Consider the following 17,693-nt stretch of genomic DNA (forward strand, 5'->3'; position numbering starts at 1 on the left):
TACCACCAGAGAGGCCAAAGTTTGAGCAGTGCTCTGGTAAAACAACAACAAAAAAACAACAACAAAGTTGCTGGGGGCTGGTGAGACATGGCTCACCAGGTTAAGTGCACATAGTACGAAGTGTACGGACCAGGTGCAGGGATCCTGGTTCAAGTCCCTAGCTCCTCCCTGCAGAGGGTTCGCTTCACAAGTGGTGATGCAGGTCTGCAAGTGTCGATCTTCCCCTCCCCTCGCAGTTTCTTTCTGTCCTAAAAAATGACCACCAGGAACAGTGAATTTGTAGTGCCAGCACTCAGCCCCAGTAATAACCCTGGAGGGAAAAAAAAGAAATTCTTTGGTAATTTAATTTTTTTAAAGATATGTTTATTAATGAGTGAAGGAAGGAGAACACTCTGGAACATGTGATACCTGGTATTGAACTTGGGACCTCATACTTGAGAGTCTAATGCTTTATCCACTGTGCCACTCCTCCTCCAACTTTTTTTTTTAAATGAGACAGACCAAAATAGCGCCCCACCATTGATTGATTGATTGATTGATTGCCTCCAGGGGTTATTGCCAGGGCTTGGTGCTGGCACTACGAATCCTCTCCTGGAGGCCATTTTTTTCTTTTTTATTGGATAGGACTGAGAGAAATTGAGAGGGAGGGAGAGAGAGAGAGAGAGAGAGAGACAGACAGACAGACAGACACCTGCAGACCTGCTTCACTGCTTGTGAAGCGATCATGGGGCCCCAGGTTCTCGAACCGGGATCCTTACTCAGGTCCCATATTCTTTGTACTACATGTGCTTAACCGGTGCACTGCCGCCCGACCCCCGCTCTACCATTTATGATATTCTGCTTATTTTTGCATTGTAATACAATGCCCCAGGTCCTCACACTCTTAATCACTGAGCCACTTTACCAAGTCCCCCGTGTACTCACGTCCCCCCTCCCCAACATCTTTTTTTCCCTTCTTGAACCAAAGCACTGCTTAACTCAGGCTTATGGTGATGCAGGGAATTAAACCTGGGCCTTGGATATTCAGGCATGAGAGTCTCTTTGCAGAACTATTATAATATCTCCCCTTCCCTAAAATATAGTTTTGGGGAGTCTGCAGTAGCACAGCAGGCTAAGCACACATGGTCCAAAGCACAAGAACCGGCGTAAGGATCCTGGTTCGAGACCCTGGCTCCGGCTCCCCACCTGCAGGGGAGTCGCTTCACAGGTGGTGAAGCAGGTCTACAGATGTCTATCTTTCTCTCCCCCTCTCTGTCTTCCCCATCTCTCTCCATTTCTCTCTGTCCTATCCAAGAATGACAACATCAATAATAACTACAACAGTAAAACAACAAGGGCAACAAAAGGGAATACATAACTTTAAAACACAGTTTTGAAGATACCGAGCTCATTAATTTTTTAAAAAAATATTTTTTTCAAAACAACCCCAGTGTGTTTTTCTTTTCTTTATTTCCTTTTTGTTGCCTTTGTTGTTTTTATTGAGAGAGAGGAGGGGAAGACAGGGAGAGAAAGACAGACACCTGCAGACCTGCTTCACCGCCTGTGAAGTGACTCCCCTGCAGGTGGGGAGCCGGGGGCTTGAATCAGGATCCTTACACGGGTCCTTGCGCTTTGCTCCACGTGCGCTTAACCAGCTGTGATACCACCCGACTCCCTTCTTCTTTTTTTTTTTTTTTTTGTCTCCAGGGTTATTGCTGGGGCTTGGTGCCTACCTCACGAATCCACTGCTCCTGGAGGCCATCCCCCCCCCCTTTTGTTGCCCTTGTTTTATCGTTGCTGTGGCTATTATTGTTGTTACTGGTGATGTCGTTATTGTTAGATAGGATAGAGAGAAATGGAGAGAGGAGGGGAAGACGGGGAGAGAAAAACACCTACACTTCTCCACTTGTGAAGCCCGCAGGTGGGGAGCCGGGGGCTTGAACCAGGAATCTTACACTGATCCTTGGCTTCATGCCACGTGTGCTTAACCTGCTGTACTACCGCCCGATCCCCTCCCCTCCCTGTAGTTTTTTTTTTTTTTTAATTTGTTGGCGAGCGACGAGGGAAGATACAGAGGAGGGGACAGACACACACACACACACACACACACACACACACACACACACGCACGCACGCACGCAGCACTTCTTCACCACTTCTGAAGCATCTCCCCTGCAAGTAGGGATAGGGCCTTGAACCCGGGTCCTAGCGCATAGAAACGTGCGTGCACAGTCAGGTGCTCCACCAGCCAACCCTGCCTTTTGTCTCTGGGTTATGGTTCTCCCTGTTTTCTCAAACCAGGAACCAAGGTGGGGATCAGTTTTCCTTGGACTTTTTAAAATTTATTTTCCCTTTTTGTTGCCCTTGTTTTTCATTGTTGTCGTAGTTATTGTTATTATTGATGTCGTCGTTGTTGGATAGGACAGAGAGAATTGGAGAGAGGAGGGGAAGACAGAGAAGGGGGGAGAAAGAGAGACACCTGCAGATCTGCTTCACCGCCTGTGAAGCAAATCCCCCTGCAGGTGAGGAGCCGGGGACTTGAACTGGGATCTTCTTGTGCTTTGCGTCACATGCGCTTGACCCGCTACGCTACTGCCTGACTCCCTCCTTGGACTTTTTAAACATCCAGGAATCTGCCTCAGAGGACTAATGTGTAGCTGGTACAGTTATGCAGGCCAGGCAGAGGCTCGGTCATGGTGAGTGTGTGTGATGCAGATGGTGGTGGTAACCACTGCCCAAATGCCCGCTACTACTCAGTTGCTTGTCACCCTCAATTTTCTTTTTCTTTTAGAAAAATGTCACCATTTTTGAGCATGGCAGCCCAACATATGCTGGAAGCGTTTGCAAGGATGACCATAACAGGTCCGTAATTGAGGTGCAGTTTGTACCTGGCTTTTCTTGGACTGTGAATTTCACCAAAGACTCTTCTAACTATTTGATCGATGGTATCTTAATTTCCTACAACACAACAGAAAACTCCACGTTTCCCAATGCAAAAGACAAAGGTAAGCTTAAGAAGATGGGATTTGTGTTGTGTTCTTTTGCTCTTGATTCCACAAAAAGAAAATAGTCAAAATAAATCAATCGTATCCATGTAGGTCTGTCTTCCTAGCTAGAATGGAAATGCTGTGTCTTGTGTACTAACCTTCCTTTTCCTCCTCTTCATCTGATTTTTCTTTTTCCTCTTCCCCTCCCTCTTTTCTCCTACCACTTCTCTTCCTCCCCCATCACCTCCTCCTTTTTCTTCTATTTTTTTTTTTTTAATACCAAAGCACTACTAAGCTCTGGTTTATGGTGTTGCTGGGGACTGAACCTTGGGACCTCAGAGCCTCAGGCATGAAGATCTTTTTTGCAGAACCATTATGCTCTCTCCTCAGTCCTGCCTGTTTGTGAATGCTTTACACTGTAACAGGTGGCAGAACCAGAAGTCTGTAGTCAGCAACATCTCATTTAATCCATAATAGCAATCCTGGGAAATATATATGATGGCCTTTTTATAGCTAAAAGGGATCAGGCTGCATGATATTAAATTACTTTAAACATTTTTATTGGTGTGGTCTGGGAGGTGGCACAGTGCACTCTGAAGGACTCTGAAGCATTAGGTCCTGAGTTCGATCCCTGGCAGCATATGTGCCAGAGTGATGTCGGGTTCTTTCTCTCTCCTCCTGTCTTTCTCATAAATAAATAAAATCTTTTAAAAAATTGTATTGGCATAAAGCACAAGGACTGGCCTAACAACAACAACAATGACATCAGTAATAATAATTATTACAACAATAAAAATAACAAGGGTTCCGGGACTGGGGGAAGTAGAGGCTCTATAGTGGAGATGTGAGGTTCCTGCTGTCTTAGGGTTCCAAAAGACAATCGATAGTTAATGTTATCATCAACTGGTAATGTTATCATCAACTGGTAATTGGGTTAACTTTGAAAAAGTCCTTTTGTTAGGGTTTGCTGTACTTCTTTTATTATCTTTATTTAAAAAAATTATTATTATTATTTTTTGCCTCCAGGGGTATATTGCTAGGCTCCATGCCTGAGTCAAGAATCCACTGCTCCTGGAGGCTATTTTTCCCTTTTGTTGCCCTTGTTGTTTATCCTTGCTATTATTATTGCTGCAGTTATTGTTGTCATTGTTAGATAGGACAGAGAAAAATGGAGAGGGAGAGAAAGAAAGACACCTGCAGACCTGCTTCACTGCTTGTGAAGCAACCCCCCCCCCCCCACACACACACACAGGTGGGGAACCAGGGCTTGAACTGGGATCTTTATTCCGGTCTTTGCGCCGCCCGGTCCCAATTATCTTTATTTATTTATTGCATAAAGACAGCCAGAAATTTAAAGGAAGGGGGAGGGAGAGAGAGAGGCTGGGTGGTGGCGCACCTGGTTCAGCACACATGTTATAGTGTGCAGGACCTGAGTTCAAGCCCCCTGGTCCCCACCTGCCTGGGGAAAGCTTTGTGAGTGGTGAAGCAGTGTTGCAGGTGTCCCTCTTCTCCCTCTCTATCTCCCCAACCATCTTGATTTCTGGTTGTCTTTACCCAATAAACAAAGATGATTAAACAAACAAACAAACAAAAAAACCAAAAAAGAGAGACACCTGCAACATTGCTTCATCTCTTGCAAAACTTTCCCCTTGCAGGCGGGACCAACGGGCTCAAATCTGGGTCCTTGCACATTGTAACATGTGCTCAACCAGGTGTACCACCACCCGTCTCCCTTTCCTTTTTTTTTTTTTTTTCTGTTTTACTTGATAGAGGAATTGAGAGTGAGTGGGAGAGATATAGGGAGACAGCTGCAGATCTGCTCATTAAGCTTCCCCCTGCAGATGGGGGATGGGGACTCAAACCTGAATCCTTGTGTGCTCAACTGGGTGTGCCACCACCCCATCCTCTTATTTTATTGTTTAAAGTTGTTGTTGTTATTATTATTATTATTACCGCCAGGGTTATCACTAGGGCTCAGTGCTGGAACTACAAATTCACTGCTCCTGGAAGCCATTTTTTCCCTTTCTAATTGTTTTTATTAGATAGGACAGAGAGAAATTGAGAGGAAAGGGGGAGATAGAGAGAAGGAAAGATAGACATCTGCAGACCTGCTTCACTTCACCACTTGTGAAGCACCCCCTTCCCCCCCGCAGGTGGTGGGGGTCGGTTCACACCTGCTCCTTGCTTTTGGTAATACTATGTAGGTTTAGCTGGGTGCTTCACTGCTGCCCCCCCCTTTTTTTTTTTTCCTAGAGCGTTGCTCAACTCTGATACAATGCGGGTGCCCAGGATTGAACCTGGGGCATTGGAGCCTCAGGCATGAAAGACTTTTTGCCAGAACCACTGTCCTATGGCCCCAGCCCTTTTATTATCTTTTTACTGATGTCAGGAGTGGAAAAAAAACAGCCATATTTTTGTAGGAGGGTGTGTGCTGAGGGGAGAGACATTCTTATCTAGTTCACCAATTTATTTCATAAAGTTTTGGCCAGTAGGGGGTGCCCAGGAAGCATGAATGGGCTCCCCGGTGTGGTCGCCCATATAAGTGGCCTTGAATAGCTCCCTTCCTTGCTGTTTCTCCAGTGCAAACCAAGCCATTTGGGTATACCAATAATCATCATCTTCTAATAAAATATAGGCAGTCATAGGAAAAACTAGACAGAATACCTGAAACTTTTTGCATTCACGATCTGAAGATTCCATGAAATGGGGGTCTGTTTTGCTTTAATTTTTTTTTTTTTAATTTTGGGTAGAGACATTGAGAGGAAAGGGGGAGATAGACTTGCAATACTGTTTCACCACTCTTGAAGTCCCCCCCTGCCCCAGAGGTGGGGGCTGTGATGTTGAACCCAGGTCCTTGTGAATGATAATGTGTACACTCAACCAGGCATGCTACCACCTAACCCCGTTTTTCTTTTTTCTTTTCTTTTTTTTTGAGAAGGAAAGAGAGACACATACACTAAAGCTTCCTTCATGGCAGTGGGAGGTGGGCTTAATTTAAGCCTGGGACACACTATCCAAGTGAGCTGTTTCACCATCCCAAAACGGAAAGTTCTTTCTATTCAGTAAAAGGTACCCAAAGCTCATTTTAATTCCTGTAGCTTGTTCTGGGATAGGAGCACACACACAAGGATTTCCTGTACATTTTCATGTAACCCATCTATCTGTCTCATTTAGTCCTGCTGATTCATAGAAATTACTCCTCAGAGGTGACTACTTGCCTTCCAGTCCCCTTGTGGCTTCTTCTCTCCTGGGTTTCTGCCATAGTTGCACACCATTTCCCAAATGTGCCATGTCTTTTTTTCATTCTTTTTTTTTATAAAAAAAAAAAAAACTATTCATTTTTCCCTTTTTGTTGCCCTTGTTGTTTATCATCGTCGTCGTTGTTGTTGTTATTGCTGTCATTGTTGCTGAATAGGACAGAGGGAAATGGAGAGAGGAGAGGAAGACAGAGAGGAGAAGAGAAAGATAGACACCTGCAGACCTGCTTCACCGCCTGTGAAGTGATCCCCCTGCAGGTGGGGAGCCAGGGGCTCAAACCGAGAGCCTGATGGGTCTATGTGCGCTTAGCCTGCTGCGCCACCACCCGGCTCCTGGTATGGGCATTCTAAGGGATGCGTGAGCATTTTTCTCCTGCCTGCTTTGAAACTTTAGCTGTTGTTGGTCTTATTTTCTAGGAGTTCAAACTGTTTACTACCCTGTTGGATATACAGTTCCATTGAATAACATCTTTAGATGCAGCAGTTTGTTACCTGTTGATGAGAAGAATGTGGTCCATAACTATTGGGATGTCCATGTACAAGCTTTTGTTGAAAATGGCACAGTGAGCACAAAAGGTAAGCACTTCTTTCAAAAGTCTAGGTTGCAGGAGCCAGGCAGTGACACCTGGTTGAGTGCACAAGGGCCAGGGTTCAAGCCCCTGCTTTCCACCTACAAGGAGGAAGCTTCATGAGCAGTGAAGCCGGGCTGCAGGTGGACTGTGTCCCTATGTCTGACCCTGACTTTAATCTAGACTGTGGATCTGACGGTGTCTCAGTTGACATTAAGATTGATTCATAGCTTGCACTCGATTGTACAGTTTTATTCTTGTGCTTGTGGAGCTTGTAGGTTTACACTTGATCATAATCAAAAGGTTGAGAATTGACTGTGGAGCTTGCAGTTTAAAGCTGATGATGTCTTTGCTGTAGATGGGTCTTTCGATAACCCTCTGCTTGCTTATATTTTCAACCCATAAAATCTGATCTTTGAACAAACCTTCAAATAGCTCAAGCATCAGTTCTTTTTCATAAGGTAAGATCTGAGATGAGAAACTACACCTCTCTGTTCTTCTCCAGAAGATATTTTTTTATTTTGTAACTTTTTTTTTTTATAAATCACTAGGGAGGTAAAATAATTTTCTTTTTAAGTATTTTATTTTAAAAATATTTATTATTGACTAGAGAGAGACATTGAGAGGGGAGGGGACAGAAATGTGAAAAGAAAGAGAGACACCTGCAGCCCTGCTTCACCACCTGCGGGGGGGGCAGGGACTTGAACCCAGGTCCTTGCACACTGTAATGTGTGTTTAACCAGATGTGCCACCACCTGGCCCCTGAAATAATTTCTTTTCTTTTCTTTTTTAAAAAATATTTATTTATTTTCCCTTTTGTTGCCCTTGTTGTTTAACATTGTTGTGGTTATTGATGTTGTTGGTGGATAGGACAGAGAGAAATGGAGGAGGGGAGACAGAGGGGGAGAGAAAGACAGACACCTGCAGACCTGCTTCAGCGCCAGTGAAGCGACTCCCCTGCAGGTGGGGAGCCGGAGGCTGAAACCGGGATCCTTAACGCTGGTCCTTGTGCTTTGCAACACGTGCGCTTAACTTGCTGGGCCACTGCCCGACTCCCGAAATAATTTATTTGATAGTTTTGGGTAACCACCTAAACTTTCTTTTCTTTCTTTTCTTTATTTATTTTCTTTATTTAGTTACAGGATAGAGAGAGAAAGAGAAACACCTGTAGTGTCAGGCAGGTAAAGTCTTCTTGCAGAACCATCATGCTGTTTCCCTAGCCCTTGACCTCCTCTTGTGAGCGATACTCTTCTCTGGCCTTCAGAATAGGAAGCCCGTCTACGGCCATCCACCCCGAACACGCCTGATCTCGGAAGCTAAGCAGGGTTGGGCCTGGTTAGTACTTGGATGGGAGAATAGGAAGCCCACTTTCACTCACCTTGTACCTTTGCTTTAGAGTTTGTGTGTGCGGAGGATAAAGCGTCAACCACTGTGGCACCCATCGTTCCCACCACCGCCACACCAGCTCCGACTACACCCACCCCAAAGAAGCCAGAAGTGGGCCACTATGTGGTGACTAATGGCAATGGCACTTGCCTTCTGGCCACTATGGGGCTGCAGCTGAACATCACTCAAGATAAGGTAGACTTGTCTGTATCCCTTGTATTTTTTTTTTTTTTGGAGGGAGCATGCAGTGATGGGATTGGACCAGGATTTCCTATGTTTGAAACGTGTGCCACACCCCTGGCTTTTCTCCATTATACCTTTCAAAAATACCATGTGGCTTCTCTTAGCCCAAGAGGAGTGTTGCCAGAATGATCCTCTTATCAGTGGATGGTTAATGTTGACTCATTGAGTTTTTATTGCTTTGGAGCAGTTAGGCCCACAAAGAGTTAATGTCATCCTCACAGGGTTGTCTTGGCCAGCAGGAAGCCTGGCTTTCTAAACTGTTTGGTCCCCACATGCAGGGTAGGAAGATGGGGGACGACTTTACAAGTGATGAAGCAATGCTGCAGTTGCCCCCCTCCCTCCCTCACACCCTTCCTCGCTTCCTCCCTCCCTCCCTCTATCTCCTCCTTCCCTCTCAATTATTCTCTCTATATATACAAAATAAAAACAGACAAATAATTTTTTAAAAAAGGACTGTTTGCTTGGTGGTGGATGCAGTGGCTCTTATCCACATAGGGAGGTGTGAAAGATGTACTCCCCAACCTTTCTATTGTTCCAGTCCAGTTGTGAGTTAATGCACGTGATTCACTGATTCACGTTCTAATGGTTCTATCAGACCCGAAAGTCAGAATTCAACCAGCTGGTCCTTAGTTTAGTCATTTAAAAAGGAGAATTCTCGTGCCTTTGTCTCAACTTCGTTGGAGGCCAATTGATGAGAACAGTGGGCTATTAATTTTTTTTTTAAATCAGAGCACTACTCAGCTTTGGCTTATTGTGGTGCTGGTTAATGAACTTAGGATCTTGGAGCCTCAGGCATGAGAGTCTTTTGAAAGAACTATTAAGCTATCTCCCCTGCCCACAGCTTTTTTTTTTATTGTTGTTGTTGGATAGGACAGAGATGGGGAGAGAGATGGACAGAGAGGGAGAGAGAAAAATAGACATCTGCAGACCTGCTTTACTACCTGTGAAGTGACCCCCCCCCTGCAGATGGAGAGCCGGGGGCTCGAACCGGAGTCCCTACACCGTCCGTGTGCTTTGCGCCATGTGCGCTTAATCCGCTGTGCTATTGCCGGACTCCCCCCCCCCCCTTTTAAGTTTTTATTTGATGATGCTTTTAGATTGATAGACTCCAGTGCACCTGGGCACTTCCAGGTGCAATGCTCCACTGAGGCTGCAGAGGGCATGCCAGGCAGCAGATCCCAATCTCCAGAACCCTGTTGAACAAGAGAGACAGCTGGCTCTCAGTCTCCATAAATCTGTGTTTTCACTTGGCTTGTTACAGAAGAAGTGTACATCATACTTCCTTCCATCTGAGTCATAGCTCAAGGGCCCATGCCAACTTTGCTCAAAAGCAAGACAAAGTTAAGTTTCTTTTCTTTTTCTTTTTTTTTTTCAAAGTTAAGTTTCTAATTCTTTGGCTGAAGTTAATCAACTTAGAGTAGGAGGTTTGATTCTAGCCTCTGATGGTTAATCTGTACTTCTCCACCTCATCTCTTTCTCTGCAGGTTGTTTCCATTATTAACATCAACCCCAACACAACTGATTTCTCTGGCAGCTGCCAGCCGCAGAGTGCTCTGCTGAGACTGAATAGTAGTAGCATCCAGTATCTTGACTTTGTTTTTGCTTTGGTGAGTAACCACGTCGTCTTAACATTAGGCTTATTCTGGAAGTCTATAAATAGGGGTGTGTGTGTGGGTTATTTATTAATTTGTTTATAGTTGAAAGACAGAAACTGAGAGGGAAGGGCGAGATAGAGAAGAGAAGAGAGAGACATGTGCTACACTGCTTATGAAGTACACACACACACCCGCAGGTGGGGACCAGGGGTTTGAACCCTGGTCTTTGTGCACAGGAACATGTGTGCTCAACTAGGTGCATTATGCTGTGGCCCCTGAGATATACTTGGTTTTATTTTCCATTTCAACACATTTGAGTTTGATTGTAGTCCACTGATCCCTGCTAACCTGCAGGGTCTACTCCGTGGTCTCTGGGATGGATTCTTGTTTATTAATTAATGAGAGAGGCAGAGAAGCACGCATCACTCTGGCATTTGTAATGCTCAGAATCAAATTCAGGACCTCGTACTAAAGTCCAATGTTTTATCTCCTGTGTCATCTCCCAGGCTGCTAGGAGATGACACATCTTAACTTTCCTGGCCAGTTATAAGCAAGATATGGGCAGAAACCAGTTATGGTTAGTTGGGATAGTACCCTGAAACATTTGGATGTGTTAACCTTGCACATAATTTACTATTATTTTAATTTTTATTATTATGCATATATATTTTTTTAACCAGAGTACTAATCAGCTCTGGCTTAAGGTGGTGTGGGGGATTAAACATGGGACCTCAGGGATGAGAGTCTCTTTGCTTGCATAATCATTATATTATCTACCCTGCCCCTATTATTATGTTTGTTTATGGGTAGAGACAGTCAGAAATTGAGGGGAAGAAGGAGGGAGACAGACACCTGCAGACTTGCTTCACCACTCATGAAGCTTTCCCCCTGCAGGTGGGGACTGGTGGCTTGAACCCAGGTTCTTCCACATTGTAACATATGCTCATAACCAGGTGTACCACCCCCTGGCCCCCCATCATCATTTAAAAATTTTTTATATGTATGTATTCCCTTTTGTTGTTTTTTTATTGTTGTAGTTACTATTGTTGTTATTAATGTCCTTGTTGTTGGATAGGACAGAGAGAAATGGAGAGAGGAGGGGAAGACAGGGGGAGAGAAAGAAACCTGCAGACCTGCTTCACCGCCTGTGAAGCGACACCCCTGCAGGTGGGGAGCCGGGGGCTCGAACTGGGATCCTCACGCTGATCCTTGCGCTTTGTGCCACGTGTACTTAACCCGCTGCTCTACCGCCTGACTCCCCCCTCATTATCATTTTTTAACTAGAGCACTGTTCAGTTCTGACTTATGGTAATGTGGAGATTCAGCCTGGGACTTTGGAGTCTCTTTGCATAACCATTACACTGTCTCCTCCACCCTACCTTGTCCATAGTAATCACTGAAAAGACCCTCACAGGAAGGTTTCAGCAAGATAATAATGGGACAGAGTCAGGCATGGGATTGGAGATAACACAGTGATTTCACAACAAACTTTCCTGCCCGAGTCTCTGAAGTTCCAGGTTCAATCCCCAGCACCACCATAAGCTCGAGCCGCACAATGTGCTGGTTGAAATTTTTCAAAAGCACGATGATAGCAGTGGAGGAAAGACAGGACCTAGAGAGACTTTTGAGTGGCGGGGAGCCCAGTTAAGAGGCTGTCGCCATCTGAGTCAGAGGTGGTACAGATTCAGGAAGTGACAGGAGGAATCAGATAGAGGTCATAAATTGTCAGGAGTCTAACGACCACATGATTACCTCAGTGGCCCCCAACTATTGAAACCAGAGGTTTCAAACCAGTTGAAGCATAGGGTGCCTGTCTCATTTGCGTTTACACTTAATCGTATTTTCTTCTCCTGGCTCTGGGCTGCTCTGGGGTTTCATTTTCTGAGTAGTAGCATTAAATCACTTGTCTTCCGTGTGTGTTAAGTATACCCATAGACACTCTTGATAATGATGATGAGCTAACTGGAAACTCTTTCAAACAGAAAAACGACAACCGGTTCTACCTGAAGGAAGTGAATGCCAGCATGAATTTGGCTAACGGTTCTGGTAAGCAAAGCACTTGGCCCCTGGAAGAAGAGTGAGGGTCACACTGAAGGAATTGAAACCCTAATTGTATTGTCTGATGGAGCAGGAGATCCTATGTGGAAATTATATTTGACCACAACTTGAAAACCAGTAGCTTAGAATTAAGTGTTCAAGCTGGTTGGTATTTATTTTCCCCCTTTTGTTGCCCTTGTTGTTTCTCATTGTTGTTATCGTCATTGTTACTGCTGTCATTGTTGTTGGATAGGACAGAGTGAAATGGAGAGAGGAGGGGAAGACAGAGAAAGGGAGGGAAAGATTAGATACCTGCAGACCTGCTTCACCACTTGTGAAGTGACCCCCCCCATGCAGGTGGGGAGCCAGGGGCTCGAACCAGGATCCTTGTGCTTCTCACCACGTGTGCTTAACTTGCTGCACTACCGCCTGCCCCCCAGTATCCCTTATTTTAAAAGTATGGTGGGAGGGACTGGCAAAATAGCTCTGTTGGATAGTGTGCTGCCTTGCCATGTGCGTGACACAGGTTCAAGCCTGGCCCTCACCACATTGAAGGAAGCGTCAGTGCTGCGGTCTCTTACATTCTCTCTGCCTTTCCGCTGCTCTGTCTCTATCTGAAGCAAAAAAAGTAAAAACTAAAAGAAAAGGTATGGTGGGTGACAGTTAAAGATATGACTGAAACTGGGGAATGTTATGCATGTACAAACTATTGTATTTACTGTTGAATGTAAAACATTAATTCCCCAATAAAGAAATAAATTTAAAAAACAAACAAACAAACGAAGAAAAAATATGACTGAAGTTTAGACTATGGAACAGCTATAAGAAGACTTGGCATCATAAGAGTTGTTTCTTATTGGTCGAACCTATACTGCAAGCTCCCATAGGTCACTGAAAAGTCCTGAGAACGGTCCTGTTTTTTTTTCTGTTGAGAAAATAAGATGTTATAAGGACCATCTGGTGGCATACTTGATAGAGTGTACATGTACTCTACCAAGCTTCCCTTCTCTCCTCCTTTCTCTGTCCCACCCTCCATCAAAAGAAAAATGGGGAGAGTCAGACAGTAGCACACTCATTAGTGAACATATGCTACCATACACAAGAACCTGGGTTTAGGCCCCACCCCGCCAGTCTTCACCTGCTAGGTGGGAAGCTTCCCAAATGGTAAAGCAGTGCTGTAGGTTTCTCTCTCTGATGTCTCTCTTTCTCTCTTAATCCCCTTCCTCCCATCCCCTCTCAATTTCTGTCTATCCAAAAACAAATAAATATATACATAAACAAAATAAAATTATCTTTTTAAAAAAAAAGTAAGAAAGAAGAAAAATGGCTGTTGGGAGTGATGAAGCTATGACAACCCTGAGTGGCGGGGGAGGGGAGGCTAGAAGTCACTTAACATTTTTCTTTTAAAGTTTTCAGCACCGCAAATAACAATCTGAGCTACTGGGACGCACCCATAGGAAGCTCCTACATGTGCAACAAGGAGCAGACTGTTCAAGTGTCTGAAACCTTTCACATCAACACCTTTAGTCTAAGGGTGCAGCCTTTCAATGTGGCGGGCGGAAAGTATTCCACAGGTAAGGCCCAAGCCAGTGGTATGAGCTTAACCGTTGCTCCCTTAACATTGACTAATGGGGGTGGGCGAGAGGAAAGGGGCCTGGTCTCATTCAAGTCAAATCCTGGAAATCAAAACGGTGGTGAGCCAGAAATATGAAATCACCCTCTGAGCTCTGTCGTAGGGTTCCCATGGCTGCGCACGTTGCGTGACTATTTGGCTTGGCTGGCCATTTAAGTCCAAGTAGATTGCTTTATGATCTGAAAACTTGGCAATGAAGGTTCTCAAAAGGGGGAAAACCCAGCAGATGGTCTCGATGAGCTGGCCTTCAGGTATAGACACCCCCTGCCCCTCACTTTACTTTTTTTGGGTGGGGTGGGGTGATGACAATGACTGTTGGGAGCGGGGGGAGCGTCCTGTATCTGCCCTTTTTTCCTAGGGGGGAAGAAGAGGGGGTTCGCATGTCTCCCCACCTGGAGCATTTTTTTTTTTCAAAAAGGGAAACATCTCAGACCTTATTAAAAAGACCCATGACCAATGTTGGGGGGAGGGCCAAGGGAGGAGGTAATTTCTCAAACCAGTTTCTTTTCACTATTGTCCTTTTACCTCTTGTATAGACTCTGCCTCATCTGTGTACATTCAGGATGCCACATTTTCAGTTCCATTCCTAAAGCCCATCCTGAATAGCCAGGTTTTGTCCCTGTTACTATTCGGTGAAGATTAGGCAGGATATGTAGAAAGAATGTGAAAATTGGGTGCTCGGGTGATTTTTCTTCCTCTCCTCCATTTCCTCCTCCCTATTTCTTTCATTTTTTTTTTCATTTTTTTTCTTTCCTTTTTTTTTTTCCTTTTTTGCCTCCAGAGTTACTGCTGGGGCTCAGTGTATGCACTGCACATCCACCCGGAGCATTTTTCAGAATCAGAGCAGAGTTGGGTTTTATGTCGCTAAGACCAGAAGTTATGGTAGCAGAGGCTTAAAGTACTATGCTTTCAGCCAGCTCCAAACAATCTGGAGAATTTTAAAAGCGTGTGCCAGTGTGACTGAGGGTGGTTTATTTTATTTATGTATTTGTTTATTAAAATTTTATCAGAGCACTTCTCAGCTCTGGTTTGTGGTGGTGCTAGGGGGTTGAACCTGGACCCTTTGGTGTCTCAGGAATGAAAGTCCTTTTGTATGTCTTATGCCATCTCCCCAGGGTGAATGATTTTTTTCAAAATCTACTCCAGGTTATGGTGTTTTTGTCTTTTTCTTTCTCTTTCTTTCTTTTTTTTTATTGTTGTTGTAGTTATTGTTGTTGTTGATGTCATCATTGTTGGATAGGACAGAGAGAAATGGAGAGAGGAGGGGAAGGCAGAGAGAGGGAGAGAAATATAGACACCTGCTTCACCACTTGTGAAATGACTCCCCTGTACGTGGGGAGCTGGGGACTCAAACTGGGATCCTTTTTCTTTGTCCTTTTTTTTGGTTATTATCTTTATTTATTGGATAGAGACAGCCAGAAATCAAGAGGGATGGGGGGGTATAGAGAAAGAGGGACAGACACCTGCAGCACTGCTTCACCACTCATGAAGCTTTCCCCCTGCAGGTGGGGACCAGGGACTTGAACCTGACTCCTTGTGCACTGTAACATGTGCGATCAACCAGGTGTTCCACCACCTGGCCCCCTTTCTTTGTCTTTTTAAGCTGATTTTGAAAGGCCCGTTGTATAGTGTGTTTGCATGAACATGAAAGAAACAATTGGGCTTACTTCACTTGTCCTTTTACCGTGAGAACTTAAAATTGGGGGCGGACACGTGGCTCACAGCTCTGCTGAGTGCTATCTGAATTAATTTTTTAAAAAAAATTTTCACATTGTATGATTTTGAATGGTATAAGGTGTGTTTAAAAGGGAATTTGTTGTGTGAGCCATTTAACTGCTTGTGTGATGAGGCGAGTACTGAATCTGACTTGGTTAGACCAGAATAAACCAGTCTCAGGAGTTCAGTCTGGCATTCTTATGACCAGAGAGATGGATCTACCTTTAAAATATTAAACAATTTCCTTATTATGTTTAGTTAGTTTTGTTTTTTCATGTAAATTACTGAGATGCTTTAGAATATTTTTTTCTTTCTTTTTTTTAACTTTATTTATTATTGGATAGAGACAGAGATAAATTGAGGGGAAGGAGAGGTAGAGATCAACAGAGACAGAGATACCTTGCAGCCCTGCTTCACCACTCATGAAGCTTTCCCCCCGCAGGTGGGAATCAGGGACGTGAACCCGGGACCTTGCACACTAGTGTGTGTACTTAACCAGTTGCGCCACCGCCTGGCCCCTTAGAATAGTTTTTTTTTTTTTTTTTTTTTAACTGCTCTATCATTCTTAGGACTTGGTACCTGCATTTTCCCTTTTTATTTTATTTATTTTTAGTTGACATAGGCTAGAGAGAAGCTGAAAAGGAAGAGAGAGAGATTTGCAGCACTGTTTCACCATTAATGAAGCTACCCCTCTGCAGGTAGTGAGTAAATGGGGCCTTGAACCCAGGCCTTTGTGTGCGTGGTAATATATGCACTCAATTGGGTGTACCACTGCCCAATCCCTAGAATAGTTTTTTTAAAAAAAATATATATATATATATATTTTTTTTCATTTTAATGAGAGATACACAGAGAAAGAGTTAAAGTAAGACACACAGAGAGAGGTCAGAGCACTGCTCAGCTCTGGGATTTTGGAGTCTTCCTCTAGCTTGCCTACGTTATACTCCTTATATGTTCAGATTTTTAAAACCATCTGCAGGGTTATTTAAAACCATCTGCAGGGTTAATAACAGCTCAAACCTGTTTATCTAATTAGCTGTCTTCAAGATGAGCTATGCAGTTTGTGTATCTTGAAACTGGCTTTTAGGTACATTAAAAAAGAAATGAAGGAAGGAAGGAAGAAAGAAAGAAAGACTCTAAGGATTATATAGTTCATACTGATAATGATTACACAATCTATTTCTGGAGCTGGGTATTTGACTCTGGGTAACTATAAATACAGTGCACTGGTAACACTTGATCATATATGAGGAGGAAATGGACTTGGAGTTAGGTAGAAAGAGTGCTGATGAGATCTTGCTTGAGTCAGACTACTTTCTAGAAATAGAAAAAAAAAATACCCCTTGTGGGTAGCTAATTCTGCCCAGATTGCTGAGTGTAGTTAAGGCACACTAAAAATTAGCAAGAGGTCCCAGTGTCTTGATTTCTCACAGCCACTGCAATTGTAAAATTGTATACCTGACATCAGTGCTCCCAGAATTATTTAAAGCAGAGCACTGCTCAGCTCTGGTTTACAGTGGTGTGGGAAATTGAATCTGAGACTTTGGAGCCTCAGAGTTGAAAGTCTTTTGCAGAACCATTGTACTGTCTCCCCCACCCCAGACTTTCTAAAATACTTTATTTTAATTTTTTTTAATTAATGAGAGAGATAGGAGGAAAAGAGAAGAAGAGAACAATGAGACATCATTCGGGCACGCGCGTTGCCAAGGATCAAACTCAGGACCTCATGTTTGAGAGCTACCACGTCCTAGACCACACCTTTTTTTTTTTTAAATATATATGTAAAGGTTATGAAAGTATCTTAGACCTGGGGGCCATATGCTCTATGTCACAACTTGAAAAAAATTTTTTTTAAATTTTTATTTATTTGATAGAGCCAGCCAGAAATTGAGAGGAAGGGGGAGATAGAGGAGACCACTTGTGAAGCTGTCCCCCTGCAGGTGGGGTCCGGGGGCTCTAACCCGGCTCCTTGCACACTATAACGTGCACTCAACCAGGTGTGCCACCACCCGGCCCCTATGTCACAACTTTTTTTAAGCTCAAATATAGCCATAGACAGTTAAAAAAATAAAAAGCTGGTTGCATACAGATAAATCTATTGACTGATGGAAATTGGAATTTTATATCATTCCCATGTTTCACAGTTTTTGTTTGGCCACCCCCAGCCTTTTAAAATGCTTAAATGGTGGGGAGAGGTATAGTAGCACAATGGTTATACAAAGAGACTCAAGCCTGAGGCTCCAAAGTCTCAGGTTCAAAACCCAGCATCACCATAAGCCAGAGCTCTGAGC

At 44.0% G+C, this 17,693-nt stretch overlaps 1 protein-coding gene across 3 annotated transcripts in view; it reads left to right on the forward strand.

Annotated features, from left to right (window-relative positions):
- LAMP2 (lysosomal associated membrane protein 2) overlaps positions 1-17,693 on the forward strand; it is a 58,457-nt gene that overhangs the window by 22,545 nt on the left and 18,219 nt on the right. For all 3 annotated transcript variants that reach the window (XM_060182993.1, XM_016191403.2, XM_007530364.3), the window contains exons 4-9: positions 2,771-2,984; positions 6,641-6,799; positions 8,189-8,373; positions 9,906-10,028; positions 11,999-12,062; positions 13,463-13,627. In XM_060182993.1, coding sequence (XP_060038976.1) covers positions 2,771-2,984; positions 6,641-6,799; positions 8,189-8,373; positions 9,906-10,028; positions 11,999-12,062; positions 13,463-13,627 — 910 coding nt within the window. The remainder of the gene's footprint in view (positions 1-2,770; positions 2,985-6,640; positions 6,800-8,188; positions 8,374-9,905; positions 10,029-11,998; positions 12,063-13,462; positions 13,628-17,693) is intronic.

Source organism: Erinaceus europaeus, chromosome X, assembly GCF_950295315.1.
Source record: "Erinaceus europaeus chromosome X, mEriEur2.1, whole genome shotgun sequence".
Classification (NCBI taxonomy): domain Eukaryota; kingdom Metazoa; phylum Chordata; class Mammalia; order Eulipotyphla; family Erinaceidae; genus Erinaceus; species Erinaceus europaeus.